Raw genomic sequence first — 15,628 nt, 5'->3', positions numbered from 1 at the left:
GAGAGCTTCATGGAATGGGTTTCCATGGCCGAGCAGCTGCAGCCAAGCCACACATCACCAAGTGCAATGCAAAGCGTCGGATGCAATGGTGTAAAGCACGCCGCCACTGGCCTCTAGAGCAGTGGAGACGCGTTCTCTGGAGTGATGAATCACGCTTTTCCATCTGGCAATCTGATGGACGAGTCTGGGTTTGGAGGTTGCCAGGAGAACGGTACATTTCAGACTGCATTGTGCCGACTGTGAAATTTGGTGGAGGAGGAATTATGGTGTGGGGTTGTTTTTCAGGAGCTGGGCTTGGCCCCTTAGTTCCAGTGAAAGGAACTTTGAATGCTTCAGGATACCAAAACATTTTGGACAATTCCATGCTCCCAACCTTGTGGGAACAGTTTGGAGCGGGCCCCTTCCTCTTCCAACATGACTGTGCACCAGTGCACAAAGCAAGGTCCATAAAGACATGGATGACAGAGTCTGGTGTGGATGAACTTGACTGGCCTGCACAGAGTCCTGACCTGAACCCGATAGAACACCTTTGGGATGAATTAGAGCGGAGACTGAGAGCCAGGCCTTCTCGACCAACATCAGTGTGTGACCTCACCAATGCGCTTTTGGAAGAATGGTCAAAAATTCCTATAAACACTCTCCTCAACCTTGTGGACAGTCTTCCCAGAAGAGTTGAAGCTGTAATAGCTGCAAAAGGTGGACCGACATCATATTGAACTCTATGGGTTAGGAATGGGATGGCACTTCAGTTCATAGTATGAGTAAAGGCAGGTGAGCGAATACTTTTGGTAATATAGTGTATCTGTTGCTCCTCGCTGAGGGAAACCTTAAATGTGAACCAGAAGGCAGTAACTGAAACTCAGAATGGAGGGGGTGTGTACTATGGTGTTAGCTTTTTTCAAAATGTGTCTGTCGTACAGGTCGGATCAGCTGCTTTGTGGAGCACCTATGATTTTGCCACTGGCTTTCACGATTTTGGAAAGTGCAGTTTTGTCATCAGCACTAAGATTGCCATACCAGCAGATCATAGAGAATGTCATGATAGACTTGATATAGAATTTATAAAATATACGCATCAGAGTGTTACAATTGGCCTTATAGTTCAATGTTTCATGCATTATCCAATGTATTACATAGTTCAGGACAGCTTGACTGCTAAGCAGAGGAAAGACAAAGCAAAAGCTAGATGTACTTTCTCTATCTTGTTAGTTAGGTCTGTTGCATTAGATACACGCCCAGTCAACATTCACACACATAGCATCACACATTCCAGAAACAAGGCATGGACAGTGGTTGGCCTGTCCATGTCCGGGTAACTGGCCAGTTATTCTCGGTTGCGTTTAAGTCCAACCTATGTACGGGGTAGGCCCAGCCCAAGAACATAAATGTGTATCATTTCCTGATATCGGGGCTCATTCTGACTGAGATCCTGTGGGAGCTCTGTCACACTGAGACCAGCGCTGCCTTGCTTTATATGTGACCATAATAAATATTGCATCAGAAAATTGAAGACTGACTCCGGTCTGTTCTTGGGCTTTCAACAAAAGAATCGGGAGCTAACAAGAGTCTTATCTACATTGAATTTTGCCATCTTGCGCAGGCAGTAGAGACATTGCTGGCCTTTTTTGCAAATAATTTCTGCGTTCAAATTAAATTTCAGCTTGTTATCAATCACACTGTCCAACTATTTGTAGGTTTCCACTATCTCCACTGCCACAAATGTTGTTCGTCAGTCAACAGCTACATTCAGTGTGTAAAACCCCCCAAAAACATTAAACAATATCACTGATCTTTACTTTTATGTCCCCTTGGATTGTCCCCACCTCCTCAATATTTCAAGCTCTAAAAGCCCTTAAGTTTCAATTTACTTTTTAGTAGTTTAAGTATTAGTTTTATTTATTTACTTTTTATTATACTGCAATATAGGGGTATTTGTCAGGGGCAAGATTGAGGAAGTTTAGAATAGGTATTACAGTACAAATAGCACTTTGTGAAGGCAACTGCCTCACAGTCATGTTGACATCCTAGTCTCAATAAACACAAATACCAATTCCTCCTCATGGTTTTTGTGTGGACAAATTTGACCAAATTGGCAAAATATAGAACTAAAGACATTTTGTTTTTTTCTTTTTTGGTTTGTTCGTTCAGATTATTTTGTAAGCACACAATATTATTTCAGTTTTCTTAATTTAAAGGTAGTTTTTTACTTTTATTTAACTAAAATGTTCATATATATATATATATATATATATATATATATATATATATATATAGTACAGGCCAAAAGTTTGGACACACCTTCTCATTCAATGCGTTTTCTTTATTTTCATGACTATTTACATCGTAGATTCTCACTGAAGGCATCAAAACTATGAATGAACACGTGGAGTTACGTACTTAACAAAAAAAGGTGAAATAACTGAAAACATGTTTTATATTTTAGGTTCTTCAAAATAGCCACCCTTTGCTCTGATTACTGCTTTGCACACTCTTGGCATTCTCTCGATGAGCTTCAAGAGGTAGTCACCTGAAATGGTTTTCACTTCACAGGTGTGCCTTATCAGGGTTAATTAGTGGAATTTCTTGCTTTATCAATGGGGTTGGGACCATCAGTTGTGTTGTGCAGAAGTCAGGTTACTACAAAGCTGACAGCCCTATTGGACAACTGTTAAAATTCATATTATGGCAAGAACCAATCAGCTAACTAAAGAAAAACGAGTGGCCATCATTACTTTAAGAAATGAAGGTCAGTCAGTCCGGAAAATTGCAAAAACTTTAAATGTGTCCCCAAGTGGAGTCACAAAAACCATCAAGCGCTACAACGAAACTGGCACACATGAGGACCGACCCAGGAAAGGAAGACCAAGAGTCACCTCTGCTTCTGAGGACAAGTTCATCCGAGTCACCAGCCTCAGAAATCGCAAGTTAACAGCAGCTCAGATCAGAGACCAGATAAATGCCACACAGAGTTCTAGCAGCAGACCCATCTCTAGAACAACTGTTAAGAGGAGACTGCGCCAATCAGGCCTTCATGGTCAAATAGCTGCTAGGAAGCCACTGCTAAGGAGAGGCAACAAGCAGAAGGGATTTGTTTGGGCCAAGAAACACAAGGAATGGACATTAGACCAGTGGAAATCTGTGCTTTGGTCTGATGAGTCCAAATTTGAGATCTTTGGTTCCAACCGCCGTGTCTTTGTGAGACGCAGAAAAGGTGAACGGATGGATTCCACATGCCTGGTTCCCACTGTGAAGCATGGAGGAGGAGGTGTGATGGTGTGGGGGTGTTTTGCTGGTGACACTGTTGGGGATTTATTCAAAATTGAAGGCACACTGAACCAGCATGGCTACCACAGCATCCTGCAGCAACATGCCATCCCATCCGGTTGGCGTTTAGTTGGACCATCATTTATTTTTCAACAGGACAATGACCCCAAACACACCTCCAGGCTGTGTAAGGGCTATTTGACCAAGAAGGAGAGTGATGGAGTGCTGCAGCAGATGACCTGGCCTCCACAGTCACTGGACCTGAACCCAATCGAGATGGTTTGGGGTGAGCTGGACCGCAGAGTGAAGGCAAAGGGGCCAACAAGTGCTAAACACCTCTGGGAACTCCTTCAAGACTGTTGGAAAACCATTTCAGGTGACTACCTCTTGAAGCTCATCGAGAGAATGCCAAGAGTGTGCAAAGCAGTAATCAGAGCAAAGGGTGGCTATTTTGAAGAAACTAGAATATAAAACATGTTTTCAGTTATTTCACCTTTTTTTGTTAAGTACATAACTCCACATGTGTTCATTCATAGTTTTGATGCCTTCAGTGAGAATCGATAGATAGATATTTTTTAAAAATCCAAACATTAAAAATAAGACTGAGGCTCAAAATAAGTGTGGGTATGGTCCCTTATAGCCTAGTACTTTAGTCTAGTAGTCAGTAAGGGTTACTGACATGTTTTGATAATATAATATTGACAACTGTTAACAACTGTTAACCCACTAATCTTGCTTCTCTTAGCGGTGTTGCAGTGTTTATGTATTCTGTGTCTGTATTAGGTAGTAAGTTAAAGGGCCAAACAGTTTATTTCCCTAACAGGCAGGCATGACAATATTAGTTTAATGTTTACGGTTTGAAAATGTATCAGTACTGAATACTTAACTGTTGTTAAATACTGCTGAATTTATTACACTAAAATGTTTGACTTTTTTTTTTTTTTTTATCATATGCAAAAACAGATTTACTTGTATTTCTATTTGCAAACAATGGCATATCCTCTAAAAGCTCTGTGGCAAAATATTTATCACCCTCTATAGAGCAGGGAAAACTATCTTTAGAAAACCAAAAACATATCAAACAGTAACAATGCTGTTTTTTGTTCAACTTTGTGACAGCTTACCGCCAATGATAATATCTTTTTCTGTCCTAATTACATACATGCAGGAGTGTGAGCGTCGCTCCATACCATCCAACAGGGCACCTGTGTCATTTTGTTCAGGCAAAGAGGGGACTCAGTAATTATTTACAGTTTATCACAAAGTTTAAAACAAAGAACTACTGTATAATGGTGAAAATCAAAGTGTTTAAAAGTGCATAGTAAAATTATCATGACCAAGAGAATGAGAAAAGTTGCCTTACCTTAAGACTACTGCAATTTAAGGAACTTCTCCACGCTTTTTACTACTAGGAAGTTGGAAATCCTGAGTTAAACACTACTGAATTTATTACACTAAAATGTTTGACTTTGAATTAGCAGATAATGTAATATCACGCATACTCTGATTTTATAACAGATGTAGCACTTGCTTAGAGTTTTAATCTGAGGAGCTGATAGAAATGAAAATATTGGAGCTCTGTGTTACTGATACTGATACTCTGTGATACTAAAGGCTCTGGCAAAATCTTTAAAATCCTCTGTTACCTTTCTGTTCAACTTTGTGACAGCTTACTGCCAATGATCACATCTTTTTCTGTCCTAATCACATACATGCAGGAGTGTGAGCGTCGCTCCATACCATCCAACAGGGCACCTGTGTCATTTTGTTCAGGCAAAGAGGGGACTCAGTAATTATTTACTGGGAATTTACTGGAAGTTGGAACTCCTGAGTTCTGACTTAAACCCAATCACAGTTTTCTCAAGTTGAGAAAACTGTGATTATCATATGCAAAAACAGATTTACCTGTATTTCTATTTTCAAACAATGGCATATCCTCTAAACGCTCTGTGGCAAAATAGTGTTTATGTATTGTGTGTCTCTATTAGGTAGTAAGTTAAAGGGCCAAACAGTTTATTTCCCTAACAGGCAACCCTTCTCATTCCATGTAAAATTGTTGTTCTCTGTCAAACCCTTTATATTGATATCCAAATTAGGTACTAAAGGATTTTAGTTTCTTTATACTTAAATACTGTAAGTCATGATAGATGGTTTTCACAATACATCCCACATTTCAGAAAAGCAACAATGACAACATTACTGGTGCAACTTTGCTGAAAAATAACACCACAGATTGGATTATGTTTAGTTTAGATTATTTTGTCTTAAGAATGACCCATGTTACTTATTTATTTTTTCCTAACTCATGTTGGAGTGTGGCTGTCGCTCCATGCTATCCAAGAGGGAACTCCTGTCAGTGTTTCCCAGCCAACAGGGGACCTCTGTCATTCCAAACAGTAGAAGTACCTTTTTTTTCTGTAATGTGCCTCAAAAAACATAACACATCATATTTGAACAACAATTATCTAGTTAAGATTGTAATTTTACTTACTCATTTTGCTTATTTTTTCTTTTCATCCATGCTGGAGTGTGAAGGTCGCTGCATGCTATCTAAGAGGGGACTCCTGTCAGTATTTACCAGCCAACAGGGAACTTCTGTCATCACAGTTTTAGAAGTCTAGTCAAAGTCTGATAATAAATTGTTTTTTTAGCCGTTAGTCAAAAATGAAATCATTTAAATTTTAATTTAATTTCATTCTGGTTGTTTTTCTTTCTTTCTTTCTTTCTTTCTTTTTCTTTCTTTCTTTCTTTTTAAGTACTTATTACTCCCTTGCTCCCTTGCTGGTTATTTTTGTTAGATTTTTCTCACAGAGAAATGTTTAAATAATGATAACATTTAAGTTAAATCACCCATTCTTGAAAGAAACCAAGAAAGTCTTTGTGGTAAACGAGCTCTCATTAGGAGTGTGAATGGGTACAGACAGCTCCACTGCCTTATATGGAGGTCCCCTGTTAGATAGGTACACCTCACTCAAGGATCCAGGTCCCCTCTTGGCAATTTCTTTAAAAAAAATTAAAAGTCACATTTGAAGTAACATTATGGTAAAAGACCTTAAAAGAAAATTTTCTATTCTATTTTTGTTTTATTAAAATGACCAGAAATAGAGGTCCCCTCTTGGTCAGTCTGGGCTGATAGTCCCCTGTTGGTAAGATAAACGTGTATGTGTGTGTGTGTGTGTGTGTGTGTGTGTGCGCATGGGTGTCTATGCATTTGCATGTTTGTGTGTGAGTGTGATTGTATCTAAACATGTTTGTCGACCCATGTGTGTCAGTGTTGATGGGTTTGTGTTTTTGTGTTTCTGTGTGTGTGTGTGTGTGTGTGTGTCCTCATGCGTGTGTGTGTGTGTGTGTCCTCATGCTTGTGTGTGTGTTTGCCTCCACAGAGTACAAAAAGGCTCGTCAGGAGATCAAGAAGAAATCCTCGGACACTCTGAAGCTGCAGAAGAAAGCAAAGAAAGGTCTGGATCTGAGCCGAGTCGATCAATCAGCTGATTGATCGACTCTTAATTGTGGTGATCAATCATCTGATCAATCATCTGATCAGTCACACCCGACGCCGTCTGATCCCGGCATCACTCACATCACTGAGACGTTCAGATTCCTCCCTTTCCTCCGTTCACATCCAGATCAGATTAAAACCCATTCACTTTGCCCTGAAGGGGCTTTTATTTTGGTATGTGTCAAAGTAAAAGTCCCCATGAAATGACCTCACATGACTTCTTCCTGTCAAACAGAGCGTCTTAAATCATCATCATCATCATCATCATCATCATCATCATTATCATCATCATCATCATCCTGCTTTAGTGGCTCAGAATTAAAATTTCAGCCAATAAAACCATTAAACATCCTCTCTCATCCACTGCATGCCTTCAAAATAAAAGCATGTTTCCCACCCAAACTGAGATCCTGTTGGTTTGCATTTGCAGAAAGTAAGAGTCTTTACATGCTTGTGAAAGGCTCCTGAATGCAACACAAAATCAACGAAATCTGATGTTTACATGATTATAAATGCAGTTTTCTTGTATTTTTAAATAGATTTAAAAAGTTATTTATTGATGCTCATTATCCAGTGATGTTCTTGACTTTTTTGTGTTGATTTTCCAATCCCCCCTTTTTTTTCCTGTTTCTGAAAGAAATGGAGTGGATTTGGTTTTTAAAGGGTTAAACCGCTTCGATGTCACACTTGAGCGCTGACAAACGGCGCTGACATGAAACCAGAGAGCAGAAAATGTTCAAATGACTCCTCATGCATTTTCTCCGCATTGGAACAATTTCCAGCGAATTAAATTACAGTGAAATTATCATTTTGCCGCGGCCCCTCGAGGCCCCCTGGGGGTCGCCGGGGCCCCGCTTCGAAAAACCACCGAGTTAGAAGAAAGGATCTGCAATCACAAACTGACGTCTGTCTCTCTCTCTCTCTTTTCTCTTTTCTCTCCTCTCTCTGTTCTTTTTCCCACCCACCTCGTGGCGTCCCATCATGCACCGCTCCGTCCAGCTGATGTTTTCGGTAAGTGTGCAGGTTTTTTGTCGCCACATGCTCCGACAGATTTTATTTTTAGTTCGCAGTCACAATGTTCTCACTGGTTGCTGTTATTTGCAAATTTTTTTTTCTTTTTTTTCTTTTTTTTTGTAATGAAAAGCTGATCAAATGAGAAATCTCTTGTGACGAGAGAAAATATCCCCAAATATGGAAATGGCTGTAACTGATAAAACAGCAAGGAGATTAATCAAATGCTCGGTTGTTTTGGATTCAGACCAAGGAAGTGTGACCCAGCATGAAACCAATAATCAGCCTCTTCAATGAAAGTTTTAATCTACAGCAGAAAAACGATGTGCATTTCTTAAAATTGTAAACTTGTATTAAAGTTGAGGACCTTTTAGACTAAAAAAACACAAAATCTTCAGGATTGACCCCACGTGGTTCTCATTATAAACGGCTCGCTTAATCCCAGGTTTTCACTCAGCTGATTTGAGTTTAAACAGTCCTGCTTGGATCAGTGCACCTTGGGGGAAAAAAAAGCAATAAAACACAACAAACAAAAAAAGAGAGGCATGGCAAATATAAAACCCGAGAAAAACAACCTAGATAGATAGATAGATAGATAGATAGATAGATAGATAGATAGATAGATATACTTTATTGATCCCAACCAGGGAAATTATGGTGTTCCAGCATCAACAGTAGAAACATATAATAAAGTTAAATAAAATAGAATAAAAGCTAAATATATACAATAAAGACTGTAAAGGCTAAAACTAAAAATATACAATAAGGGCTAAACTAAGAAAAAGAGATATGAGATGTGAAATATACAGATGGTAATGAATATAAAATGAAATATATAGATGGAATTGAAGTATATACATGATTGTATAGATAAGGAGAGTTAGTATGAAACCACGAGAACCAAGAACCGAGTGGCAGAACCCGACGCCCGGTACTGGGATTCAGGAGCTAACCGACTTGATTCGGCCTCTTAAGGAATCATCACTTCCCCTCCAGACTGAAAAACAGTGTGAATGTATATTAACCTAGGATGTAATATATAGATAATAAATAATAAATAAACAGTTAAGGTGCTGGGTAGTGAAGTGAAACCTGTGGAGCGTTTCCTTAACTTACTAAATTTGGTCGTTAGTCATTAACGGGTGAAGCAAAATGCAACGTAACGGCGCTTTTTGACTCTTTCCACCGCTGCATTTTACACAATCATGCATATATTTTTGAGCGTCGGGAGCCTTCAGGGGAATTAAACCCCAAACCCATCAGTGTGTAGGTTTTTTTCTCAACAGATTGTCGCCACATGTTCCGGCACGTTCCGCCTCTCTGACAGCCTGCGGCGTTTTCTCACACACACACACACACACACACACACACGACTCTCCCAAAAATCACATCCAGCCCGCTCTGGTCAGCTGAAGTATGTTCCCAACCCGAGTGTTTCCCAAGCGTGTGGATGTTTGTGTGAGTCATCACGGCGATGCCCGGCGACACCAAAGCCAAGTTTGACTAAAAAAAAAAAAAAAAAACCTCCAGAGGAATGCAGCTTCTGGTTTGCATTAGCAGAACACAGCAGAACACACACTGACATGACAGCACAGGGTCATAACACACAACACACACTGAGCCGCCCGTTCACTTGTCATTTGACCAGAGATGAAGGCAGCTAATCACATTTAGTGCACTGACTGTAACTGAGGAGCTTTTTCTGTTTGAGGTATTTTTTTATTTTATTTTATTTTCACAGAGCGGAGGAAGAATCTGCCGCCACTTTGTCACTTTTATGTTATCGTTTCTCATTTTTGCCACTTCAAAGAGTCCAGTTTGAGCTGCGTGCCCGCGAAAATGTGGAGCGGAGCGGAGCGCGGTTCCCTTTTCTAAGAAACGACTTTTAGTGTCACTGCCCTTTAAAACACACATTTTTTACTGTCGCGGTAGGGATTTTTTTTTTTTTTTATACAGGACGGTTAACTCGTTCTTGTCTGCAGTGAATCTACAATCAGGGTTAATTTTGTCAGCAAAGACGATGATGAAAAATGTTCGCCAACAACCTTTTTTTTTTTCCATGACGAAGACGAGCTAAGCCAAAAAATAGATCATAGATAATAACAACTATGACGATGTGTGTGTTTGGTTTTCAATGACGAGACGAGACAGGACGAAAATGTTATTAGTCGACTGTGAGACGTTCATAAATCCCCCCTTTAGTGTGTCTCTCAAAGTGTAACCTCAGAGTGTGCCGCCCTGTCATTGGCTGAACTGGCTGAATGAGGGCGGGGCCACAGCCACTCAGCGATAGAGTTCACTGAGACTCAAGCAACACGCCAGTCGAGACAAAAAGAGGAAATCTGTGTTCACACTTCACTCCAAATGCTGCAGAAAATAAAACACAGAGCTGTTTGACAGCCGTGTCGTTGTGTCAGATTTGTATTTTGTCTGATATTTAGTCTAATGGCTGAATTATGCTTCTGCGTAGGAAGAGCGTACGGGGGTTGTGCGAAGCTTACGGGGGTTGTGCGACCGCCGCAGAGCCTTGCCGCGTGCCTCCCAAAAATTGTAACTACGCGGACCCTACGCAGCCCCACAAGAGCTGTGATTGGTCCGCCGAAGTACATCATTTCCGGCATTTCGTTGCAACCGGCATCACATCCTGTTGTTGTGCCGGCCGGCAGCACCATTTTTAAAACAACTGTTGTGTCTCGACTCGTCGGTTGTGTTTGAAAACTTTGGAGAGTGCTGGATCTCGCAGAAGAACGCCTGGCCGAGGAGGTGCGCAAGTACGGCACCTATACGACTCGTCCTCTCGCCATTACAAAGACGAGAAGAGCAGCGACCATACGTCACAGGGTCTATGTTGGTGAGCGGAGAATTGCTCAGTGTGTTTCGCAGAGGTATGTTGGACACACACGCGCTGCGTAGGAAATGCGTGCTTCGCACAACCCCCATACGCGGAAGCATAATCCGGCCTTAAGTAGCTCACGAGAAGGTGTTTAGGATGATTTGGGGTTCAGTAACTGATAGTTATTGAGAAAGTGACGGGAGCGCGAGATTTTTGCAACCGCTACATCCTGATCCGGAAGTCCCCAGATTTGCATTTTGCAGCATTACACATGAAGCAGCTAAATAAATGTCGCCACAACGGCTAAAAAAATAAAGTTGAGTTTGTTGATTTGCAGTAAAGCAGATCATTAAATGCACACTTGCACAGAGTTCAGACTGAAGAGCAGCTAAAATCATCCATGTGTGTTCCTGATGAAAAGTTACTGTGCTGATTACATTTGAAAAATCACGAAAGTGCCTTTGACTAAAATGAAACTAAACCCTCTATCGATTGCGTCGACTAGAACGAACAATAATTCAGATGACTCAAATGGAACTAATGTGCTTTTTAGTCAAAAGACTCAAACTAAATCAAAATCAGCTGCCAAATTGAACACTGATCTCCATCCAGCTCTTGTCAGACGTAAGTGTGAAGACTGAAAGCAAAGTCACCCGACTGCAACCAAAGACGACTGAACATGAAGCAGAATTTAATGAAAATTACAAAATATTTATCAAAAGGTTGTATGCACTGCACCAATTAAAATGACTGATTAATGAGTTGTGTTTCTTCATTTGATCCAGTGAATTAAAGGATTTGTTCTCATGGTCAGAGCACTTTAAATACGAGCTTTGTCCTGTGCAAATCCCATGAGGTTTTTAAAAACGGGTTAAAGTTCATAGCACATTTTATTTTTAGTACGCAGTCACAATGTTCTCACTGGTTGCCGTTATTTGCAAAAGGTTTTTTTTTTATGAAAGCTGATAAAATGAGATATCTCTTGTGACTAGTGAAAATATCACCAAATATAGAAATGGCTGTATCCAAAAAACAACAAGGAGATTAATCAAATGCTTGGTTGATTCAGACCAAGAAAATGTGATCGAGCATGAATCCAATAATCAGCATCTTCAATTAATGTTTCAATCTACAGCAGAAAAACAAAGTGTATTTTAAATTTTTTAAGTACACAAACTGTCAAATTGCATGAAAGTTGAGGCCCTTTTAGAGTCAACTGCCAAAAAAAGTAGAATAAACACAAATTTTCAGAATTGACCCCCACATGGTTCTCATTATCGGCTTGACCAGCTGATGAATGGCTCGCTTAATCCAGGTTTTCAGTCAGCTGATTTGAGTTTAAACAGACCTAGCTTGAATTAGCTCTCGATTTTATACAGTGCACCTTGAAAAAAAAGCAATAAAACACAACAGACAAACAAAAAGAAAGGCATGGCAAATATAAAACCCGAGAAAAACAACCTGTGGAGCGTTTCCTTAACTTACTAAATTTGGTCGTTAGTCATTAACGGGTGAAGCAAAATGCAACGTAACAGCGCTTTTTTACTCTTTCCACCGCTGCATTTTACACAATCATGCATATTTTTTTAGCGTCGGGAGCCTTCAGGGGAATCAAACCCCAAACTCGGCAGTGTTCGTGCCTCTCTGAGCCACAGCGGGAACAAAACCCCGATCCCCAGCAGCGTTCATTTCAATAATCTAACAGCCGAGCCGCAATGAAACACGAGTAAACAAAAAACAAGCCATTTGCTTTCGGAACAAGTGGTTCTAGTCATGAAGAGTTGTTGAAAAAATAAATACAAGAGATGCATTATGATTGGAAAGAGGAGGCTGTTGTTGCTCCGACGGTTTCCAGCTTTGAAAGGAGCCTGTAAGAGAACGTAAACAGGACCCAGGATCGACCCCTGAGGAACCTCAGATGTGGTCGAGCCGCCTCGGTCACACGGCTCTCCCAGCCCCATTAGAGGAAACTCCCACTGCATCGGCATGAATGTCACGAGGAGGAGAGGGAAAACAGAGAGAGAGAGCAAGAGACAGAGAGAGAGAAAGAAGGAAAAACAACGAGGGAACTTCTGTCTCATCGGTATGACTGAAATGAGGGAGGGAAGACGGAGAGGGAGAAATGAGAGAGGGATTGTATTTGCTTTGGTATGAATGTAATTAGAGATGGAGTGAGGGAGAGATGGCAGGCAGGCAAAGAGGGAGAGAAAATGATAGAAACAGAAAAACAGAGTGATAGAGAGAAATACAGAAAACAAGATGGTCCAAGAGCGAAGATGGGGGCAGAAAAAGGGACGAGAAAGAGACAAACAGCGAATGTGAAAGCGATCATCCGCCCTCGGCGTCATGTTGGTCGAATTTTGTGGGAAACCAGACATTGCATTCCTGTCGCTTAAAGCAATTTTCTCTCTCTATCGCTGAAGCTGTTTCCTGGAATAAAATAAAATAAATAATTAAATAAAAGACAGAGAGAGAGAGAGCGAGGGAGAGGGAGAGGGAGAGTGCTCTCATCTCTCGGCCCGACCACATAACTCGCCTCTGGCTCTCGCTGGAGAAATAAAGAACTTTAATTGCATGTTTGTGTCTCTCCTGCAGCCCAGAGGAGATTACCGAGCGATAGCCTTAAAGGAGAAATCCTCCCTAAAACACCTTGAAGTCTGATGAAAGGAAAGAGCCGCCGGTGCTGCACCTCGTCTTTCCTCTGGCCGACCGCAGGCGGGGAGACGTCACGTCCACACGTTTGACGTTTGACATCAGAAAAAAGTCTCGGGATCTGAAACGTCGTCAGGATCTTATGTGTCTCACAATCAAAGAACAAGGCCTTCTTCTGTCTGGAGCTGCCAGTTTGCACCGACGTTCAGCGATCAAACATGAACAATGCAGCTAAAAAAAAAAAAAAAAAAAAAGCCCAAAAAACAGGTTGAGATCTGAGTAAGTTAGTCGCTAAAGCAGCAAGGAAAGCTTTATTTATATTGCGCTTTTTAAAACACATACAAAGTGCTTCACACGTGGAAAATGTGCAGACAGACTATTCATAAGAGGACATGAGCTTGTTTTCTGCAGAGGACGAGACTGGACATTCATAACAAGACGTGGTTTTACACATAAACCTCCTCCTGTTTTTCCAAGGACAACACAACTCTTGATTTCTCTCCTCACTTCCTATATTCCTTGAGGGACTTTTTCTGTTTCCCACTGAATGGATTTTTCCCTCTCAGACATCAATCACTTCAACAGATTTCCCCGAAAATCAGAGTCATGTTTCCGCAGAATTTCCTCTGTCCTTTTCCCGAACAGCAACAGGATGCTCACATCACTGTAGGCGATAACCGAACCCTCTCATTAATTTTTGATCATGTTAATGGTTCTGTTTGTCTCGAGTTCTCTCGGTTTCAAAAAACAAATATTTTTTTTTTTTAAAAAAGGAGCAAAGATGGAGAGGACACATAGATCCTAAGTCTGCAAAGATCTTCAGTAGAGATCTATGGAAAGGCTTGCATATTAAGATGAGTCACTGCATAAATTAATAATCCAGAAATTCATCAAATCCAATCGGTTGGGGAAGATTATTCCAGAGAATCTGAGCTAAAACTGCACAGGTGATCCTTTTGTTTTGGATTTGGAGCGAGGAGACGATTGTAGTGGTCGAGAAGAGGTTTTAGGGAATAAGGAGATCAGAGGTGTAACTGGAGCAAATCATAAAGTGCTTTATATGTAATCAATATAATCTTATAGTTTCTTATGAATTTTACTCGGAGCCAAATGGAAGGAAGCAAGAACAGGAGTGAGGTGGGACCCATGGCTTGTTGTAGTTAATAATCTGAACCAGCTGTAAAGGATTAAGAGCAGCTTGACTGAGGCATGTGTCTAGAGGGAATTACAGTAATCTGATGGGAAAAAATGAAAGTGTGAATTAAAAGGCTGAGATCCCTAGAAGACAAGATTTTTTTTTATTTTTGCGATAATTCTTAGCTGAAGAAAACAGGACTGGAGCAGCCGAGTAACCGGGAAGTCAAAGGACATAAATTGCGACCAACCTATTCCTGACTCTGCCGTCATTATTTGTCTCCCCACATTAATTTAAAACCCTCGATGCATCAAGTTCAGTGCAGACGAGGCAGGTTGAGGGGAAAAGCGGCTTCACCAAAAAAGTAAATTTCAGAGCTTCATCACCGAACACCTGCTGGAATGTGTTGAGCATCCCAGACGGATCAGACGTGACAGCGGAAGAAGATCTGAGCGGATTTTCCTGCTGTAAATCTCGGCTGACTGTCGGTCTGCTTTCACGGCAAACACGACGTCTCCGCCGCTAAATCCTCTTTAATTACCTTTTTACATTTTAGGAAGTCGACCTGCCACTCGTACACTCAGCCGCTTACAGGAGGAGAAGGTTTCATTACCAGAACAGCTTCTGCCTCTGGTGTTAGGCTGCTGTCAGAAACATACTGGTTCTTAACTGGTTCTCTGAAACTCTTTATTTAGGGGCTGGTTCTCCACACACTGTATGTGGTTCTTTAAAGTCCTAAAGGTTCTTCATGTGTATTGGAGTTATTTGGTGGCGGCAGCAGCTAACAATTCTTTTCCTTGTGGATTAGTGTGCAGATTATTTCCTCAGTGAATGGATTAATGTCTCGCTCTATAAACCATCAGAAAACAGGGAGAAATGCCACAGCGTCACAGCTGACATTTTTAATAGCTCGTCTGGAACCCAGTGAAGGAACAAGGAACATGGAGAACCGGACAACAACATGTTCATGTTGGTTTTCAACCTGCGCACAATCATCTGATTTAAAACACTCAGAGAACCTTTTATTCTGAAAAACTACTGAAGAACCATTTTTTAAAAAAAGGCTCTTTACTGAACCAGTGGGGTTCACAAAGAACTTTCATAAAAATGTTTCTTTAAAGAACCTGTTTTTGCAAAAGTTCTTGAAAGAACCATTTATGAGGAACCCCTTTTTCATGTTTTTTAGGCACGTTTGGGGGTTCTTTAAAGAAGCATCTACACAAATGTTACTTTA

At 40.8% G+C, this 15,628-nt stretch overlaps 1 protein-coding gene across 3 annotated transcripts in view; it reads left to right on the top strand.

Annotated features, from left to right (window-relative positions):
* The window catches only part of LOC115368133 (protein MTSS 1), an 89,593-nt gene that overhangs the window by 55,528 nt on the left and 18,437 nt on the right, over positions 1-15,628 (top strand). For all 3 annotated transcript variants that reach the window (XM_030064128.1, XM_030064129.1, XM_030064127.1), the window contains exons 6-7: positions 6,648-6,722; positions 7,763-7,774. In XM_030064128.1, coding sequence (XP_029919988.1) covers positions 6,648-6,722; positions 7,763-7,774 — 87 coding nt within the window. The remainder of the gene's footprint in view (positions 1-6,647; positions 6,723-7,762; positions 7,775-15,628) is intronic.

This window comes from Myripristis murdjan, chromosome 11, assembly GCF_902150065.1.
Source record: "Myripristis murdjan chromosome 11, fMyrMur1.1, whole genome shotgun sequence".
Taxonomy (NCBI): Eukaryota; Metazoa; Chordata; class Actinopteri; order Holocentriformes; family Holocentridae; genus Myripristis; species Myripristis murdjan.
The sequence above is the reverse complement of the archived record's forward strand: the minus strand, read 5'-3'. Positions and strand labels throughout refer to the sequence as shown.